We start from the raw sequence: 22,726 nt of genomic DNA on the forward strand, positions 1-22,726 counted from the left end.
TTTATGTGCAACAAGGCATCAAAGTTTAATACTATATCTCTACAGGAAAAAATGGCATCAAAATTATAAATAATATATAGAGCTAACATTATTTACAATATAGTGTTTTAAATTACAAAAAAATGTTGACCAAAAAAAATCACTTTTGGCAGTCTATCCCTAGTGTTATGATTCAAAGTTGTTTGCTTTATATGTGTGTGTCTGTCTGTGTGTGTGTATGTGTATGTGATAGCATATATATTTTTATTCTGATATGATCAATATTATTATGTTTTACTTGAAACATTATTACAAGTACTTTTGACAAATTACAGATTGTCTTCTTCAGGTACAGAATACTGGAATCTTACAATTTAAAAAATATGTTAATGTGTTTCAAACAGTAAATTTAAACCATATTCCATTAGATGCATCAATACTGAACAACATTAATATTAACAAAAAAAGAATGAATAATGTATAATTTAAAATTAATTCAAATGAAAATTATTGCACTAACCTCCTGTATAAGTGCACCATATTTCTAGAAGATTGAGTGTAGTTTCGTTACATAAATTAATTGTTATGTAAAGTGACTCCTCTATAAAAAAAGAATTCTGTGATCTGAGCATTGTTGAAGTAGGGGGGCATTGGTCCATAATACATTGTAACAATTTTCTAAAACATTTCTGGTAAGTTTGGTAGAGGTTCTACAATTTTTGATATTGTCTTGATGTTCTTCAAAGTGGCAAGCCAATTTTCTAGTTGTGGTCCCAATATAAAATATTTTTGCACCCGTTTGTACTCGTTACCCATTGCTGTAAAGGGACCATGTAGACCCCTGACTTCTCCAAAAAAAGATGAAACTGCCCCTATCATTCATAACAACCTGCACAGGGAAATTTGCAGTTTTATAGGAAGTATGTCATGTCTCCTGAAAGCGCATACAATACGATGTGTAATGGCCCCTAAATATGGAATGGATGGTTAAGCAAACACCTGACTCTACTTTTTGTCATTGGATTTCAAAGCAGTTAGTGGGAAAAGAGAGTTGCGAACAAGGTTACAATAGACTAAACCAATTTTTGCTAAGTTGTAGAAGAGGATGTGTAGAAAAGTAAAAGATAAACAAGCATAGGTTGTTATGCTGGGCAAGTCAAGTGTGGGAGTGCAACCCGCACTTGACCTGCCCAGTCTACCCAAATTGTGAGTTGCCCTATATAAACTGCTAAGCAGTTATATACAACTGCCATCATACCTTTCATATGTATATATATCCACGCATGTGCTGCATGATGTTATTCAATATCTTGCATAATTGAATTTTGAGCATGCTCATAATGACTTTTAATTTAAATAATTGTGAGGCTCTGGACAGGTCTGAACCCTCACTGAAATTTATGTTAAAATAATTTTTTAAACAAAAAAAATACAAGCTATAAATAATTTTTTGTATGAAAATACAATGTGAACTTATAAACAATAGAAGAATGTAAGTCTTAAGATTGACCATCTCTGGTTGGGATTGAATTAAACTTTAATTTTGACCTCTCCACGATCTAAGTTGAGATCTCATTACACTTAGTAACAACCTCTTATAAACTGAGAATGAGGATTGGAATGGGCAGTTAAGGATAGAAATTAATAAAAATCTGGGAATTCAAGGAATGTGACTGCTTTATCTGCTGAAAGTTCCAAGTGTTAGACCAATTGTTGTATCTGTGTGTAGTATCTTTGTCTCTATCTCCCATCTTTGGATTGACATTTTCCCATCACTGGAAGTTGACTGCATCATCCTGGAGTTGTCGACGAAACTGTCATCCACGAACTTCGGGCGCTCCTTCATTTGGAAAGGAGAGGAAGACCTAGAAGCCGCTGCCAACTTAGAACTTCCAAAATTGCAGAAATCTTGTAAGCTCCTTTCGTGTTAAATAAACTGTTTCTTGTAACTGTAGAGTCTGTCTCGGTACCAATTGCCCCCCACATATGACCCTCTCAACCCCTTATCAGTCCTGACTACGGCAACTCTGTTGGCAACGTTACATAATATTTGTTCCATCTGCACTAGAATGTTGTGTTCTATTTTAAAATTTTGTTTACTTGAAGATGATGAATATAAGTTCATTGAAAACACTAGTGAAAATAAAAAACTGCTAATGCCACTCTCGGTGTGTTTTTCCTTTTTTTTTATGTAATATTTGGCATAAGGTTCAAGCTTTATTGGTAAGCAATTCCATGTCTACTATTTTCAGGAAGCAATAAACTAATAAACTTTAATGTATTGAATAAAACAGAAACATGAAATTGCCTATGAGTATGATAATATATTGTAGTACATTGGGATAAATTTACAATAAAAACTTTAAAATCTGTTATGTAACATGCGAGGCAAGTTTGTGGAGTATCGGTTAACAATCACTGGTGTAAATAAATGGACATTCATGTCATTTTATATTTTACACTAGTAACTGTAACATATATATTAATCAAAATTATTTACGGTTATTTTGTGTTCATATATTTATCGTAGTGCTTATTATGTATATTAATTTTTGTTACAAAACATGAAGTTTCCTGTTTTTTTTGTACGAGCAGTGGCTGTAAGGATGTTCCTATTTCGTTTATTTATTCTCATTTTAGTGTAAGAACATATAAGATTTGTTCAATAAATAGTGAATTTTTCTGCCTGAAAGAGTTAAAACATGACATTTCTAAACATAGTTGCCATTGTAGCCGAGAGCAAATGACAGAATCCTAAGAATCACTCAGTGTTGATAAAAAAAAATTATTATTTACAATTAAAACCGAAGTTTTCTGAAGAACAATTATACAAGCTTATAAACTAGGAATTTACAGAGATCCTCATGACCAACCATAACAATACAACCAGCTGATTTGCACTTGCCAACAAAACAAAGAACTTATTCTAACTTATGTCTATCTTAACTATAACTTAACAAAGTAAACACAAAAAAGGGCCTTCGATCAACATGGGATTGACAAGAATAGAATTTTGATAGAAAAAGAGTCAAAGGGGGGTGACTGGCAAAAATTTGAACCTCAAGTCCGTTGTTCCAGAGATGTCTTCTTTCCGTATTCACTGATATCTATGTCTTCTCCTTCCCAGCTCTTCTCCCAGAATGACAATTTTTCCCCTTTCCTCTCGTGCCAGTCCCCTTTGACCAATCCGATGTCACCCCTCTTCTCTAGTGGCCCATTGGACAATTGGGTCAACCAATTATGGTGAGGTTAACAGAAAAAAGGCTGGAAGTGAAATTTATGAAAGAAAAATGGTGGAAGAAAGAGAAATAAACAAAAAAAGAAACAAGGATCAACCAAGCCACATCCCCAACATTTAGACAGTAGTCCCTGTGTTGCACAAGTCCTTGTATTCCTGTAGCACAGGAAAAGGAAGACTGCTGTTTCAACTAGTTCTCCACATCTTCATACACTTGGTCATCTAAACAGAACCCTATTTAATATTTAGGAATTCTTTCATAAATCCAAAGATGTGAAAATTACAGCATGACAAGTCAACTAGGTATTGAATATGGAATTAATGTGAATGTGCAGCTACCATACAAAGAACATTGTAATGTCTTTGCTTTCCAGTGAAAGTGCATAATTTTGTTTGCATGGTAGCTGCCATGTGCAGAAGCACAATATCCTGAGTCAGGTTTCCAGGTTTCTTTTTTTTGATGATCTGAAGCTTTCATAAAGTTTGACAATCGCATTTAATATTGATGGTTGATCCTTTGGTAGCCAGTCACGAAACAATGGTCCTGGATGGTCAAAAAATAAGGTTAACATCATCTTGCCTGTAAAAGTGGTAGATTGTGATTTTTGTCAGTGATGGAGATGATAGATATTTCCAATGCATGCTCTGCCATTTTGAATATGGATCAAAGTGATGACACCAGCTTTCATCCCTGGCAATAATGCTTAGCAGGAAATCATCACCTTATTCATAGTAGAGGGCTAGAAACTGTAACAATAGTCCCATTCATTGGATATTTTGGCATCCATGTGAGGCAGACCTTACAATATCCCAAGTATAAATGGTGTTAACAGTTCTGATGTTCATATCTTCACTGTTCACAAGATCTCTGATCAGGATTCTTAAGTGCAACATTCACATGTGCAATTGTCAGTGAAATAGCAATGTTCCTTATCTTGGCTGGTCTGCAGTGTTTGTTCATCTACCATAAAAGAGTTGGTACTATCAAAAAACACTATGCATGGAAAACAAAGAGGTTCATAAACAATATTTGTGTTCTTATCAATTTTGTTTCATGGTGTTTTCTCCACAGTCAAAATCTAGTAATGAGTTGTATAACTTTCTCATCAGCAACATTTAAAATTGCATGTGGTGCCATATGTTATATTTTATTTTAAAAATTTTTATATAATTAATTAATATATAAAATGACAAAAAAGCTTAATTAAATAACACCACCAAAATCATCAAAATATACCAACAAATGTAAATTAATATAAATATGTTATGACAAATGTATTCAATCTCAATAGGATCTGTGTCAGGTCAAAAGTGTTTGATAGAATTAGAATGCTGGTATATTTTGAAGGTTTTGGTGGTGTCATTTAATAGTGTATAACTAGCTTTGGGAAGATTCAGAAAAAGCTTAATTTTCAGGGTAGAGATGAGTTTTATAAAAAGTTATAAATCCTAATAACTAGTAAAATGTTCATTAAATCCAACCCCATTCATGATATGACATATGATTCTCTCTATCTCCCCACCTTCTCAACTTTTAACCACCAAAATTTAACAGCATCAATTTCCATAATATAGTAGACCCCCTATAATACAGTAGATACATTCCGTTTTATATGAATTTGCGTTTTATGATCACTTAAATACATGAGCCAATCAAGCCCAGCACGTATGCAGTTTAGGGACTACAGCTGTTTGAAAGGTTTTCTTTCATAAAATTAATCGATTCTAGACTAATTTGACTCAATATTTCCAAAACATGTATAATTTTTTGGGAATAATCCATATAAACTATGCTAAAAAACAAAAAATTGTAGGATTACTTACCGAGTGTGCACCATTTGATGACGCCATTACTTAAGCTTGTTTTCGTCATGGAGTGGTGCATCGAATGGTGGGTGCGTGTTTCCTGATAAATTATTTTTCTGCAAAAAATTTGCTGAACTTTGGAAACATCATTAATATAAATATAATTTTTATGGCCGTTAAATAATAAATGGTTTTTGGTAGGTCCACTGCTCGTTTAAACTCAGCTGTTTGTGCAATATCAGCTATTGGTCTCGATTCGACCAATCTTGTTGCAACACGAGTTGGCGATGACATTTTACTGATTTATACGAGTTTCTTTTAGCATGTTTATACAAATATGATCGCAATTTTTTCACTATTATATACGAATCTGTATTATATGAACCTGTTTTATAAGGGGTCGACTGTACATAAATCTCCCTGCAAAATTTCAGTAATTTTCAATAAAAACTATGGAGTTATTAAACTTCAAAGTGGATGAACAGAATCATACCACCCACACACTAAAATACATACAGACAAAATTCTCAATTTTTTTTTTGCATTTCTCAATATTTCAAGGTCCCTAGTTCCAAAAATGTAAAAATCGTGGGAGATCATTTTTTGACTGATTGACCATACTTTCCCTCTGTTCTGTTACATATGACAACTGAGAAAGTAAAAACTGCATTACAGCACATTAAATTAAGCAACTTTGGATATATTTATCTCTTACGAGAGAAAATAAAGTTAGTCCAGCATGTTACATGGCTTCTGTAACAAACAAGAAGTAATACTGTATCACAGCCCTTAAATCACCCAAACACTATTGACACCCATTGACAAAATTTAGACATACAAATGCACTCCAGCCAAAATGCTTATTGAACATAGCTTAGAAATATATGAAACAGGTAGTATAATCTGATATCTTCTTTAGTTCACTAAGATTAAGTCTGTATTCTAAAATACTTGAAATTTCTAATACAGTATTGTTATTTGTTTTAATTTTAAAGGAAGATGTTGATAAAGCTGTTAAAAGTGCAAGGGAAGCCTTCAAGCTTGGTTCAGTTTGGCGAACTATGGATGCTTCTGCAAGAGCTATACTCTTAAATAAATTTGCAGATTTATTGAAAAGAGATATCGATTACATATCTGTAAGTTATGAATTATTTTAATTATGATTTACATCTGTTTATCAAAATTTAATTGATGCTTTTCAAATATTTATGTATAGAGTTTAGAAACATTAAATAATGGAAAACCAATTAATGAAGCAAAATTTGATATAGAAGCATCAATAACAGTATTCCGTTATTATGCTGGGTGGTGTGACAAAATTCATGGAAAAACAATTCCTGCAGGTAAATAAATAAATAAAAATTTCATTAATACTTTTATTCCAGATAAATAATGACCTCTTTGTTTCACAATAATAATTGTTATTGTTAACTATTGCTTATTAATTATAAATTCATTTTTAAATTTAGTTAATTAAAAAATAATTTTCAATAAAACTAGATTAAAATATTTTATCTATTTAGGATATAATTTGTTTTATTACTATAATAAATTATATCAATATATAAAATTGAATAACATAATGACAAAAATACTATAATTAACATTCTTAAACTGGATGAACAAATGAAAAGTTTACTCAATAGAAGTAAAGTGAAGTTTTGTTTAGTGTTAGTTGGATAGGTTAAATTATGTATTATGATAACTGGAAATATACTACATAACAGAAAATTTTGATAGTTGGAAATATTATATAAAGAAGAAATATTATTGGATATTAAAGCAATAGCTTATGCAAAAACATCTTGAATCTCTATTCCTTCAAAGATTTATGTTTACAGGTTTTTCAATAATTGGCTATCCATAGTGTAATTGTAACAAACAAAAGTTGTTATAAACAAAAAGTTATCTGAGAAAAGACCTTGAAACATTTGAGTGTACTTAGAAGCAAATCCACAAAGTCTAAGGCATTTAGCTCAAGAGACAAGATTATCTTAATTTTGTTCATATAATCCTGAAAAGAATAAAATTTTGATCTTGTAAATTGAGGATGTCCATAAACTGATTTAATTATTTATTTGAAATTTCAAATGTCAAGTTCACAGTATTTAAGTTCATTTACTTGAGATTTAAACTTCAGTGTTTCTTACACATATAGTGAGACAACAAGACTGTTGAGAGGGGAAGCTGGAGATTTTTTCTGGATCTAGAAAAAACTTGCATATTGTAGTGGTCACTATGCCTATAAATTAATGTTGTCTCTATAAATATCACTGAAAGCATGACAGTTTCTTTTGCTTGTAAGTAGTTTAGAAGTTACCATTTCAGACATTAAAAACATTACTTTTTAATCCTATTTTCATTATCTGTTCTTTATAATGAAGAAATAGAATACTGAGATGGAAACCCTGAAACTTTGTGTCAGAAATACAAAATAAATGCCAAACCACAATTTTGGTTTTTTTTTTGTAATACTACTTCATTTCTATTTTATTTATCAAATAATATTATAATTATTATTTTGTATTTTATTACTAATAATTATAAATGCTGAAATAAACTTGTGTAAAGTTTAAAAAATAAAGCAGATAAAGCAAAACAATATGAAATTATCTTTAGTTTTGTTAACAAAATGATGGAAAGTAATGCTGTTGTGAATAAAAATCATTTTAAACTTACATAATTATTCATCAGAAAATATTTATATTATAATATGTTGAATGATATATTATATATTAAAGTATAGTATAATATAGTATATTCAATAATATACAAAAAAGGTATAATGATAATAACAGTAAATGCTAAAATTAAATTGTAAAAACTTTTAATTTGAATGACAACCATTGATATGGGTTTGAAAGTCAGCCCATACTCAGCCTTTAAATAAAACCTAAATAATTCACTGAGAGTTATTATATAGAGAGGAGGAAATTATTAGAAACTAAACATTTTCTGTAATAAAAGTTTAAGTAGGAATGTGTAGTATCAATTAAAATATGAATTGGTGTACAGAAAATGGAAGAGAACTGAAGATGAAGCATACTTATACATATCTTTGGTGGTTTCTGAAAAATTATAATGGCAGATGTCTGCAAACAGTCATAAAAGAATTTTTCATTTTCTGAAAACATGTTCAATGACTTTAGAGAAAGGAAAATCTCTTAGATAAGTTTGTAATTGTAAGTTAAAATCATAGATAGCCTACATCATTGCATAACCTGCACTTGCTTTCAAACTGAGTTTCAAAATTGCACAAAATTATGGTAGTTAAATTTATTTTAAATGATTGCTTTTTTTAAAAAATTACTTAAAATTTAAGATGATTCTATATTCTGAAACTGAATTAATTTCATTGTATATTTCTTTAGATGGAAATGTTTTTTCATTTACAAGAATGGAACCTATTGGAGTTTGTGGTCAAATTATTCCAGTAAGTGTAACACAATATTCCTATAATAAAAATGCAGTAATGAGTTGCATAACTACAAAAAATATTTCTGTTAAGAAATACATTAGCAAAGTTTAAAATTGTGTATAGCACCACATATTATGAGATTTTATTAAAAAAAAGTATATTATTAATTATAATAAAAATTTTTTGAAAAAATTTTCAAAACAAATACATTCATGTTTTGGTAAACAAAAAATTTGTATTAGTAAAAAAAAATTTTATGACTTGGAAGCTTTTTGAGATTTGGTCTATACCTCCTTAATATCCCTTGAACCAATAGTCCAATTTTCCTGAAAATTTTTAGAAAATCTTTCTCCTTAATACACAAGCCTCCCTTCAAAATTTTAGAAATTTTTGACAAAAGGCATAGTAGTTATTAAGCTTAAAACTGGGTGAAAAAATCATGAAACACAAACTCATAAACATCCATACATATAGAAAAACCCGACTTGTTTTTGTATTTCTTGAAGTTTCAAAGTCCTTGAGTCCAAAAATGAAAAATTTTGGGGGGTCTTTTTTTGACTGATTGCCATACTTTTTCTGTTGTATAACAGCAGGAAAGTAAAATGTAATGATGATTTTGATGATTTAAGGTATTTATTACTTATATATGCAATAAAAAATAGTTTACTTTTGAATATCACACCCAAAGTATTAACATATTCAACAAATTCAATATTAGCATTACCTATCAAGAATCATTCTTGATAGGTAATGCTGATATTGAATTTGTTGAATAGACCAGTTTAAGAGATTTCATAAAGAATAATGTTAGACTGCAAGTTTTAATCATATTTTTAATTAATTTAAAATATATGCTCTCCATCTCAAATTAGTAGTTTGTTGCCCCTGTACTTTATCATTACACTTTCCTGCAATAAAGTCGTGCTAGTCATCTATTTCAGACATTGTTATAAATATTTTTATCTATTTCGATTTAAAAAATGTTCAAACAGTTTTAAATTTGAATTTGTTATTGCATATTGGTTCGATTATAGAACGATTGTAAACATTCCAGAAAATTGATCAAATTGAAAATAGTTTGTTTGATTCTCGGCAATTCTCATCATTCTCAGTGGTAGGTGTTATATAACAATTACTATGGTTGTTGAAATACTGAATATAAATGGGGTTTGCTTGCAAAATCTGCACGGACAAAGCTGCGAGTAACAGCTAGTATTTCATAATTTTACAAGAATATTTGGAATTTTTATATGTGCAATAGATTATGAAAATTAGTTGCATTTAATTCTATATCTTTCTTTTCAATATTACTTTAGATAGAAATAAAATTTTTTGAATTTATATTTACAAAAATCTAGGAATCAATGGATTTTAGATTGTTTTCTTAGTAATTTTTATAACTTGCATTTAAATCATACCTAATTGATCAGAAAAATGTACTCAAAGGGTTTGTTGTATAAAAAGAAATATATGCATTGGATGCCTATATTAAAGAGACAAATTTTAACTTATTGATTCTTTTCATTGATATCAATAAAAATGAAATTAATAAAAATTATAGAGCAAAATTGAGACAATGTCCTATATGCCAAGTAGTAAGTTGCTCAGCATATACTGTATATAACACCAGGGGCAGTAAGCATCCTTGCATATTTAACATGTATTCCAGAAAGTAAGTGTACTTGCAGTTTTATGACTATTGAAAATTAAACTGAAACTTTGTGTTTTATTTTTACCTGTCTTATTTTTTTGTAACTGTAAAATATTGTTATAAAGTCTAAAACATATAATCATATCGAATAGAGAAATGTATAATTACAATAGAAATTTACCTTTTACAATAGAATAAATTTTCAAGTAAATTTTCAGCAACCTTCTTTTATCTTCCCCCAATTTTTAACAATAAAAAAGTTACCAAAATAAAATTTCTATAGAAGTTACCAAAACTGACAGTTTTTATTGTAATCAATAGAGTCAGTCAGTTTAGTTCAGTTGATTACTTACAATTGTGCTAAATACTTAATTCTTATACGTAGTTTGTGGACTATAACATAAAAGACTTGGCTAGCATTTAGCATCACTAAATGCTGAATTTAACTCAGTACAGCATGTACTGAGCCTTAGACAGTTCATTTAAATTGAAGAAAACTAATTGGACTTGAATATAAGTTGAGGTTTGAATACAGGTCAAGAGTTTTTTTGGCTCCTTTAAGGCTAGGAAAAACATGCCAATTTAGGCCAATAAGGTAATTGTTTGGATTATTTCATTGTATGAAAATTTATAAGTCAAATGGCAAAATGGGTACTTACTTATGATGGAAGCAGCTTAAGATGAAGCAATGTAAAATCTCCATTTTATCTAGTCATAAATTCGGTAAACTTTATCTGGTATTTCAGTAGTGTTTTTATGAGTAAATATAGGTAGAAAATGCCAAAAGGTTTAGAATTATATACATAATGATGCACAATTTTATTAAGATAAGATTCAAATTGAACTTGGCAATTGTGATAATATCTCTGTTGAAGTGATTTATGCACATGTAGATCAAGAGGGTTCCCATATTTCTTTCATGTATGTTAGTTCTTCCATATTTTGTTTTTCAATTTTACCAGTTCACAAATATACCATTTATAATAAGACAAAGTTACTTTTTTATATGAAAGAATTATTGAGTAGCTTATAAAATTTGATATATATCTTCTATGAAACAGGAAAGATATGAGTTAAAAGCAAAGACCAGACTTTAAGATGAAATGAAGGCTTTTAGCTTACTACTATCCAGATCATTCCACCAAGGATTAGTAATTATTCTACTTGAAGGTCAAGAAATATTCAAAATATATGAAATATCTATATGAACTGGAGAATAGTCCAAAATAAAATTCTAAACTGGAAAAACTTTCAGTCACCTTTCAGGGACAAAAATTAAATTTAAAGAAAGATTGTATATACAGGGTCTGTTCAAAAAATAATCAAATTTTTTAAATTGGGTTGAAATGGAGTGTCTTAGTGTTGAGGTTGGCAACATGCATTCATGATAACCTACTGAATAATTATATCATACTAACCTTAAAATGCTTTGCAGATATTTTTTAATGTATCACAAAGGTTAGTGTGATATATTTATCAACACTTGTTTTATTAGATGGATCCTACTGAATAAGCTGCCTTTTTTTAGATTATTAATATCTTGATTTGCTCCTGCATTATTGTTTTTTGAGTGAAAGGTGTTTCAGTATTCGTGGCAATTTTTGCAATGTGCAATTTATGGGAGCAATGATGCAATGTAAAGTTTTGTGTGAAACTGGGGAAAACTTTTATGGAAATATTTTCACCTTTTGGATCAAGCTTATAGAGGCAATGCTTGAGATTGTATGCAGTGTTACAAATGGTTTACCTGATTCAAAACTGGTTGTCAATCAATATAAAATAACCCTCGACCAGGAAGGCCTTTGACTTCAACTGATGACACTGACATTTAGAAAATCAAGGATCTGATTCATGCAAATCCTCGTCTCAACTGTCAGAGAACTTGCAGAAGAAATTGGGATCTCAGTAAGGTTGTGCATGGCATTTTAACAGAAAAATTGAGCATGCATCTAGTTGCAGCAAAATTTATTTCTTGTTTGTTGACTGAACTACAGAAGGAAAATCAAGTGGATGTTTGCCTGAAACTCCTTCAACAAGCCAACTATGAAGAGAACATTACTTTGGAGTTTTTTTTTAAATTTAAAGAAATAAAGACATTACATAAGACTTTTAGAAATTATTTTTATCTATTCTCCTGTTTCACAGACTAATCCAGAAGTAACAGTCAAAACACTTCAAGATAAAATTCTTTTAAGACATCCAAATAGATATAGAATATTAAAAATTATGACAAAGTTAAAATATGATCAAAACACTGACCTTTTATTAGAGGCTACAGCATCTTCACAATAAAACAATGATTAAAATTTCTACAATATTTACTGTGTCTTGTAGTGTATTTAACTGCTTCTAGCCCTCTGGTGGTCCTTTTGGTTAATCTTGGCATCACTTTGCATAAAGTCATACATTTAAAAAAAAGCCAACTATAACAAAACATTCATGCAAAGAATCATAATGGATGATGAGAGTTGGGTTTATGACATTGAGACAAAAGTTTAATCATCATAGTGGGTTGGCAAGGAATTGCCATGCCCAAATAAAGCATGAGTCTCGATGCAATGTCAAGGTAATGATCATTGATTTTTTTCAATTTCAATGGAGTTGTGCACTTTGAATTTTTGCCTCAAGGTCAGTCAACCATCACTATTACATGGGTGTTTTGAAATGGTTGTGTGAAAAAATTTGCAAAAAGAGATCAGAGTTATGGCAACACAACTCATGGTTCTTTCACCATGACAATGTGCCTGCTCATTTGATCTTGTCAATTTGCCAGTTTTGTGCCAAAAAACAAAAAACAATTTGCCAGTTTTGTGCCAAAAACAGTCCTCACCAGCCTTCCTAATCACCAGACTTGCTTCCTTGCAATTTTTTCTTGTTTCTAAAATTAAAATCAGTGCTGAAAGGATGCTGTTTTGACACAATTGATGACATTAAAACAAATTCGTCACAAGCATTGAAGGACATTATGAAAGCTTACCAGGACCGCTTTGCAAAATGGAAACACTGCTGAGATAAGTGGAATAAGTGAGATAAGTGCTGAATAGGGGATGGGAGTACTTTGAAGGGGACAAGAACCAATAATCTGTTCACAGAAATTATTGCAAAAATGCAAAGAATCCTTAGTTTGCGTGTATAGGACGACCTAAGTTTTTGAAGCAGTGAAAAATGAATAAAAACCTCGTCTTATATGCGAGTAAATACGGTATATGGTATTGAAATTATGTATTTGAAATTAAGGTTTAATTTGCTTCTAATTCTTTAATAAAGCTTAACCAGCTGCTAAGAGTTAGGAATGTGCAAATTGAAGGAACACAACACCTTGTGTTCCTTCAATTTGCACATTCCTAACTCAAAGAAACTGAATTTTCATCTTTTCTTTATTCTTATATGATGTGCTATTTTTATGGTATTATTGCTTTATCATTTTTCTTTATAAAAATTGAAAAATTAATCTTTATTAGTAAAATTAAACTAAACTAAATCAAAACGTGAATTAATAAGAACTATAGTTTTTAATTTATTAACTATGAATTATATAAATCTGTAATATTTATTTATTTTTCATTTTAGTGGAATTATCCAGTTTTAATGCTTTCATGGAAGTTTGGACCAGCTCTTGCTGCAGGAAATACTGTAATTCTAAAACCGGCAGAACAGACACCATTAACGGCTCTTTACTGTGCTCATTTATTTAAAGAAGTGGGATTCCCTCCAGGAGTTATAAGTATTTTGCCAGGCTATGGTCCAACAGCTGGTGGAAGTATTGCTGAACATCCAGATGTTGATAAGATTGCATTTACTGGATCAACAGAGGTATTTAATAAAAATAAAATAGAAAGAAATTAATAGAGTTATGAATTTTTTTCAAACATTGTAAAGTCTATAAATTTTATACTAGAGTTTTTTAAATGGAAATTTAAATGATACACCATAAAATACAAATACACTTGCCATCTTTGGCTTTTGGACAGCTTGGACTTTCATATATTTTCAGCTGACAAAAATTTCAAGCTACTATGCAGTGGCACTTCCTGCCAGTTTTAGTGACATGGATGTTTTATAAAAAATAATTATCATCTGTTTACTGTTTAATCTATGATCCTAACATTTTAAATAATATTTATGCATTATAACACATTTACTGTAAAAAAGTAAAACTTGCTTACATCAATAAGAAATTTTTTATTTTATCTTTTTAGCTCTCTGGAATGAAACTTCCCTTATAACATGAAGTTCTATTGGTTGACTTTCAGTTATTCAACTTTCACACACTATATTTTTAGAAGTATATTGCTTGAAGTCAGGGATGCCTTTATTTGTTTTTTGACATGGGAATTTGTGGGATGATAAAGGAGCTTTAAAATATGAGTTTTAAAAGTATAACAAATATTAAATAATTCAATTTTTTATTGGGTAGACTGTAAAGTTTTCTGGTTTTTAACATCTAAATACAAAACAAATTTTTTTTGTGGAAGAAAATTATCTTTATTCAGTAATGCAATTTCCTGTATTGTATAATGAGGATTATTGCTGATGTTGTGATTCTCCTGAGATCACCATAGTATGGTACATTTTGGAGAGAAAAATCTCTGAAGTGAAATTTCTCAAATCACTTCTGGTACACACATTCTTTGATGACATTTTCCCCTTGCATAAATGGCCAAATGACTGAGTAGTGTCAGCCTATTGCTCTGAGGTACTCAGGAATGAATTTGGATGAATTGAAAAATTCCAGGTTTGTTGGACCCTGTTCCTCACCTCTGAGAACTCACCTCTCTCTGGCTGTCCTGTTACGGGCCTGACTGAGACAATAAGACTCTCTCTGGTTGTCCTGTTATGGGCTCTATAGACAATAAGAGGAGGTTTTAATCAAGCTCGTTGTGAGTTTTCACAATGAGCTTGATTAAAACCTCCTCTTATTGTCTATAGAGCAGAAAGAGTAACATCAAAAAATACTTTTTGTAGGTTTGCATTGTCCCATAAAACAACATAATATGCCAACCAAGAATACTTCTTTTTTGTATGTCATTTTTAAAATTACATCAAAAATTATAAAATAAACCCTATCTTCAAACTTTTTAGTTAAAACGTGCAGACAAATGTTAGTTATCAAATAAGAAGTTTTTTCAAGATTTGAACTAAAGATAGTTACATTTCAGAGCATCTGAAGACAAATATCACACAAATTTGGCCCACTCAATATTTTTTTAGTAGTTTTGCTACAGCAAAAGATGTCTAAAGAGAAGAAATGAAATAAGTTAAATGTGCATTATTTGTAAAGTTTTGATTTTTGAATATTTGATCCCATCCATCTGAAGAAGTACATTTTTATGTAATTATATTACATGTACTGTACAGTACACTCAGTGGTGATATTCAAAATATATAACAAAGGGTTCGCTAACAGAAAATTTTTCCTTAACAATTTTTTTTCGCTCATATGGTGCATTAGCAACATTAGCGCAAAAACTGACCTTAACATACCCATATAAATAAAAAAGATGTGTTCGCAAAATTAAGTCAGTTAAAGTTTAACATTGTTTACGCCAGAACTATATATATTGATAAATAATAATAAAAAAAGTGTTCAAAATGGTTTATTTTGTACATATTTTTATATTTTTCATTCGAAATAATTTATAAACATAAAAATTGGCTTATTTTTAATCAGAAAAGTCAGGTTTAACTGCTTTCCCTATGACTTTTCCTCAAAAAAAAACTTTTCTAAATCATTTATTTTATCATTAGGTATTATTATAATAATAGACAGATGTCATCGTCTATCGAAATACAATATCTTTTTTATTTCGCTGGCAATAGCACGACACGTGTTCCGCAGCCATCTTGTATTTTCTCACGCGCATGGGATTGTGGGACCTCTCGTACGACTGGACTAGTTTCAAGAACTCTCTTGAGTCGATCGAGATTGAAACGGTCGATGGAGGTTGCACCAAGGCGAATGGGGTATAAGGCTCTAGTTTAGTAGTGTTACAGAGTATAATACGTATATTTTAATATATTTTTTAAAAGAAACAAAACCACTGAAAAATATTACGTGTGTTTAACAACGGGTTCGGCCGAACCTGTGCGAACCCGCTGAATATCACCACTGAGTACACTTAATGAAATTTGTTATGAATGAAACTATTAGAATTTGTCAAATTTCTGTAATATTAATTAATTATGATCTTGTTGTTATTGAAACCGTGTTGTTGTTTATGTATTGTATACTGGCACGATGAAGTGACCATTTAACCAATACTTGGCAAGTTTTCCATCTTTATTTAGTTAGAAACTAAACTAACTAAATAATGATGGAAAACTTGCCAAGTGTTGGTTAAACTTATGACAAATATCTGATTTTTTTTTTTTTTTTTTCAAATTATTCAGTTATAATGATGCAAAAATTTTGTTACAAACTTAGACAAGATATGCAAGGAATTCTGGTATTTAGAATTATTAATAAATATAGTGGGTGATCGGTTAACAAACATAATCCATTCCAAGACTTTGTTCGCTATCCAAATTGTTCATTAACCAATTATTGATTTACCATAGGTTTTTATGGGAATTTGATTAATTCATTCTGGAGACCCCAAAAAATAAAATATATATACTTTCTTACTATGTTTATTTATGTGTAATAATAAAAATACATACATACGCAGTCTTGCATTTTTATTAGTCATGTTTTCTTCATTTGTGAGGGTTAAAGAATCTGTTTAATGTCAATTGCTTTTCTCTTTTCTTCAAGATTTTTCAGAAGTAATTAATAGCATTGTGATTGTAGAGATCCCCAAGCCTATTAACCTCAACCTGATTTGGATGACATTCTAAGACTGTTGTTCTGACATCCTCCCACTTCTTCAAAAGATGTTTAATAACAGATAGCAGTATTAATCCTCTTTTTTAGAAGAAAACATATCTTGCCGATTTTCTTAGTGTTCTTCATTCAAGAGTTCTTGACATTCTTCTGTTTCAGGTTCCATTATGACCTCTTCAATGTTCTTTATTTCTCAGATGTGATTTTTGTTATTCCTTTAGCTGCTTGAGTCTTTTCGATTATACTGTATCTTTCTTAAATAAGCTTGAACTGTGGCCTACTGTAGACCTGTTCAAGCCATACTGCCCAGCAACATCAGACATCATCTGCCCACTCTCTACCTTTGCTATTATACTCTCACTTTTCGAAAATAAAAACCAACGCAAAAGTTAACGAGTGTCTGCCTGACAGACTCATGAATACTATAAAAGTATTGTTTCTGTCAGAAAAATAAAAGATTAGAATTACAAGGGAGAGTTTCAAAGTTCGGAGGAATACTATCCAATCAGTATATACCGGGTTGAGCATCAATATCAATGTCTCCTGCACTTTGAAAAGTTTTGAATTGTTGCCTGAAGACAAGGGAAGACCAATTGGTATTCATTATTTTTCTTGTCACTTCTTCTTGTGTTTGTTCTGTGAGGTGTTCATTATCTGAACATAAAAATCTTTTGCAAAAGTGTTCGTTAACTGATCACCCACTGTACATTATATTAAACTTTTTAAATAATTATACCATCTTCTTGATGTAGCCCAGGACTGGCTAATTGTACAGAGTTATCACACCTTGTATCTTGATGTTGCCCTGGGTTACATCAAGAAGCATTAATCCAGATAAGCAAGAATATTTACAAGTAATTATATCTTTTTAAAAAATAGTTAGTTTTTTAAATGTTGAAAAGAAAAATTTTATATATTTAATATTTATGTAGGTTGGAAAATTAATACAGCAAGCAGCAGGACGTGCTAATATCAAACGAGTCAGTTTAGAATTAGGAGGAAAGAGTCCCTTAGTTGTTTTTCCAGATGCTGATGGTAATTTGTTTTTTGAGATAATTTATTTACATAATAGCAGATATTTAATGCATAATTTTATCTTCTGATTAGATTTTCATTTGTTAAGTATCATTACATTAATCATTTTGTAATATTACTTTAAATTAAATAATTATGAAAATGTTACTAAAATGCTGTATTACCATCATCTCACATAAAATGCTATAGTTTATATCAGATTTAGAGGTGAAATCTAGACATTTTGATTGATTTTTGTAGAACATTTGATGTGGGTATATAAGTAGAGTAACCAAAGGACATTTCTTCACATATTTCTTTGGAAACAGATTACTCAGTAATGTCTGCAACAGCATGTAAATATGTTTTTTTAAAACTTTCAAAAGAACATATTTGCATGCTTTTGCTCTATCACTTTGAAAGGGGCCCCAACACAATGAAGACATACCAATCTCATCCTCTCCAATCTCTCCAAAGCATTTATTAAAGTTTTCATTGGTGAACAAATGTCAACTAGCTGTTAAAAATATCAAAGGGCCAATAGTGCAGAAAAAAAGGCAATAATCTGCATTTGTTTTGTGTCATTATGATAGAGCTGCTTACAACCAACATCACTATCATGAAAGAATTCTACTGTAAACAACTGAGAGTCACTATTTGAGCAGTGACATTTAGTTTCGTGTTTAATCTGTGGATTAAACATGGACCCATCCGTAAAGATTGTGGTTGGTTGTTTTGGGTAGTGGTGTGGATCCCATTTAATTAAAGGTGGTAGGCTATCAGCAGGCTTATGATTGCAATCCATGTTATGTTTATTGATGTGCTTGGTGATGCTTTTAATATCTGCTGGAAGGATATTTTCTTAAGGAGGCCATTAGGATTTCTTAGGTGAAACTTCCAGTACGTTTCCTGGATTTTGAGATATAATGGAGGTGAATTGGCAAACACCTGTAATGCATTTGTTGATGCTGTTCTGTAGGCCCTTGCCACAGTTAATAAGCAGGCCTGTTGAATAGACAAGATGTTCTTTTTGGTTTTTTCCTTGATTATTGCCCTTCCCCACACCTCGGCACCATATAGAACTGCCGGTTCAATTGCACATTTAAATATTGTTCTACTGGCATGGTGTCTTATACCCCATTGGTTCCTGCAAATAGACTGTAGAGAGTGGGCCAGATTTCTACATTTTTTTTGATTTTTTGAATGTGGGGATTCCAGGTTAAGATGTTATCTATCAGGACCCCAAGGTATTTTATTTTGGTACATGTCCGAATCTTTTGGCCATTTATTTCGATGGTCAGTTTCCTGACTAGGGGCCTTTTCCTGGGAAAGACTATTGAGTTGCATTTTTCAATATTAATGTTTAACTTGTTGTTTTTGGTTTATTTATTAATAGACCTGGTAGTGCTTCCTGCGGAGCCAGGTATGTAACACAATTTGTGTACCTCATAATAAATAAATGAATAAAAAAATATATTTATTAATAGATCTCAGGAGGTTATTCATTTTAACTTGTAGGACCCCTTGATTCCTGTGGCACATTGTTATCAGTGTATCATCTACAAAGCCCACAATTGTAGTGCTGGAAGTTGCTTGATTGGGAGCTTGACTGTTCTGTATCCTCAAAAGGCTGTCATACACCATGAGCTACAAGAGGGGTCCAGAGCAGGAGCCTTGAGGGCAGCCTCTACCTATTATGTTGATTGTCTTCAGGAAAGAGATTGCTCAGGATATAATCATGTGTTTCTTCTGGGTTTGATATGCAGCTTCTTTCATTACTGCATTTGGAATATTAGAGACTTTGGCCTTTTTGAAGGTGATGTGATGTAAAATGGCTCTTTCCAAGGGTCATCACCATGGATGTTAGAGCAAAAGTCTTTCCAGGACTCCATCCTGCTTTTATTTGTATTCTTTTCTTTCTTTAATGTAGTTTTCCCTTGCTTCCTCTTTCCTTCTTGTGTCAGTCTCTTTCCAAAAGTTCCTTTTAAAATATATAAACATCTACCAAACCCCAATGTTTAACAAATAGACACCTATGATTGCTGTAAATAATCGGGCTATAAGTTGGAAATATTAATTATGAATTACAAATAAATTTGGCACTAGAGGAAGGCATTAGGTGCCATCTCATATTAGATTTAATAATTATAACATTTAATTAATTAATTTAGAATAAACTGGACGAAAAGAAGCTGAAATCTGCCCAAAGTGGGACTCAAACCCGCAACTCCCGCTTACTGTGTGGACATGTTGCCATTTATGCTACCCAGATCTTCAGTCCGATCTCCTCTTCCAGTATATATAAGCCTAATGTATAACCATCGACAGCTAATATGGTTAACCTCTAGTGCCAAATTTATTTGTAATACGTAATTAATATTTCCAAATTATAGCCCAATTATTTATGGCAATTGTGGGTGTCTATTTGTTCCTTTTAAGCTTTCTGATTTTCTTTCTTTTTTCTGCTAGTGCTGAGTTCCACTAGATAACTTTGCAAAGTGATTTTCTTTTGTCTGGTAGCAGAATTGTGTGCTTGTAGTATAATAGAGGTCAGCTTATTGATTAGAAGGTCCAGATCTTCAGTTGTCGGAATGTAAAAGAATGGGCTCGGGTCCCATGTTAAGGTCTCTTCAAACAAGTCCCAGTTCATCTTCCTGGTAATTTTGATGTTTCCACTATGAACATATTGGTCGATTTTGTCATTATATAATTATGGTCACTAGGATTCTCAATGTCAAGAGTAGAGCAGTAGGTGACTTTGTTGAGTAAAAGGCTATTACAAATACAAATGTCAATCCAGCTCTCTCTTTGAGTAGTGGAAAATGTAGGAAGAGAGCTGATGTTTGTAGAAAACAGATTGTGCTGTTCAATGAGCCCTACCCCATGGATCCTCCCTTGGTGCAAACCACAAGAGTGATTTAGCTCATTCATCATAAAGCCCAGACTTGGAACCAACTGATTACAGTCTATTTCACACCCTGTATAATATTGCCAATACACAGTTCAATGACGATAACTGATGCTTGAGATTTTCTTCAAAGAAAAACTCCAGTCATTCTGTGCTCACAGATGGAAAGTTTTAGCATAGGTGGTAAAATGTGATTGTATTGATGGTGATTACCTACCAGGCTGAATTGCAATCATTGTTTAGTTAATTATCAATAAAGCTTTTTTTCAAAATGTCTACACATTTAAAACCTGACAAAGTGCAGATATCATCTGCATCATTTGAATATCATAGAACAGATTTGAATTGTGAGTATTTATGTAAATACCAGTTCTATACTTTTCAATATTCTTCTGAATATTTTTACATTTTTTATCAAATGATGACTTTAGAACTGATTTTCTAACTTTTCCTCCTCCATTGTCATTTTTATGAAATCATCAATTTTGAAAATATTTTGAAAAATAACATTTTTTTCAAAAATATTTAAAGAAATATGTATCATAAAAGAATGTTACATATATAATATAGTTCAAAATATAAAATACCTTTTTAATATCTATGAAAAGTTATTACAATTAAAAATCATAAAATTATAATGATAATAGTCAGTAGAATAATGTTTCCTGATTAACAGAAAACATTGAAAATCATGTAGGCAATAGATGTGCAAAGTTATAAATTTGTCAAATCTTGGCAAATTTATTATTTTGCTCATCTTTGGAAGCATTTCCTTACTTCTACTTCTTAATTAAGAAATGACTAAGATCATTTTATATGTTGTCACATTTCATGTAACATGACCAGTAATTTGTATTTAAAAAATTTAAACTATATTACCTATAATGATTTGTGCTACATATATTAATAATAAAATTTGTGTATTTAATAAATAATTTATTGAAATAATAGACTGAAATTATTGTTATCTTTATTTTCTTTTTTCAATTAAAAAATATTTTCATTGAATCAAATTTAAAATTTTTCAGTGAATGAAGCAGTAGAAATTGCTCATGAAGCAGTTTTTGCAAATATGGGACAATGTTGTTGTGCTGGAACTCGTACATTTGTTCATGAAGACATATATGATGATTTTGTTAAGAAAAGCACTGAATTAGCTTTGAAGCGTGTTGTTGGAAATCCTTTTGATGAAGAAACTCAACAAGGACCTCAAGTTTGTAATATTTTATTATTAATTTACCAAGTAAAAGCTTGTAATTTTTTGTTAAAAATTTAGACAAAATTTAATATATCTTTCAATGAGTTTCAAAATCCATATATACTTGTTATTAAGGTTGAGGCTGTTAAGGTTATTACAAAAAGTATATATCAGTTAAAGATAAACATAAAATAAATACATTCTTTTATTACAATATATTTTTGTAATACATATATTGTAATCTCAGATCAGGACAAACTGATGAGGGACTCTGCTCAAAATGCATATTTGACAAACTGACAGTAATAAAAAACTTCTAAAACAGTTAGTAACTTCATTCCTTGTGTGATTGTATCTGAATAGAGTGCCACATTATTTGTGAATAAGCCTCAACTTTAATAGATCTGTTTAATTAATTAAAAAAAACTATTACATTATTTCTGTTTAATAGTAAATATGTAGATTAGAAAATATTATATTTTTAATTTGCAAGCTAAAAAGCAGCTTAATTTTGCATTTTATTGCTATTTGCTTCTACAGCAAGCTTGAGAAGATTTTGATATAGTCATAGTCAAAATAAATGTAAATTATATGTTAGCATTATCAATGCATGTCTAACTGTGCTTAAATTCATATTTTTACATTTTTTTTTTTATTTGAAATTTTTAAAATTTTGAAATAATTAACTAGT

At 30.5% G+C, this 22,726-nt stretch overlaps 1 protein-coding gene across 1 annotated transcript in view; it reads left to right on the plus strand.

Moving 5' to 3' along the window:
- The window catches only part of LOC111632445 (retinal dehydrogenase 2-like), a 45,046-nt gene that overhangs the window by 7,593 nt on the left and 14,727 nt on the right, over positions 1-22,726 (plus strand). The window contains exons 4-9 of the mRNA XM_023376862.1: positions 6,019-6,159; positions 6,240-6,366; positions 8,395-8,456; positions 13,663-13,905; positions 17,848-17,950; positions 21,866-22,050. Of these exons, the coding sequence (XP_023232630.1) occupies positions 6,019-6,159; positions 6,240-6,366; positions 8,395-8,456; positions 13,663-13,905; positions 17,848-17,950; positions 21,866-22,050 (861 nt within the window). The remainder of the gene's footprint in view (positions 1-6,018; positions 6,160-6,239; positions 6,367-8,394; positions 8,457-13,662; positions 13,906-17,847; positions 17,951-21,865; positions 22,051-22,726) is intronic.

The sequence above is a fragment of the Centruroides sculpturatus genome, unplaced genomic scaffold, assembly GCF_000671375.1.
Source record: "Centruroides sculpturatus isolate CEXI.00-Female unplaced genomic scaffold, Cexi_2.0 scaffold799, whole genome shotgun sequence".
NCBI classification, from domain to species: domain Eukaryota; kingdom Metazoa; phylum Arthropoda; class Arachnida; order Scorpiones; family Buthidae; genus Centruroides; species Centruroides sculpturatus.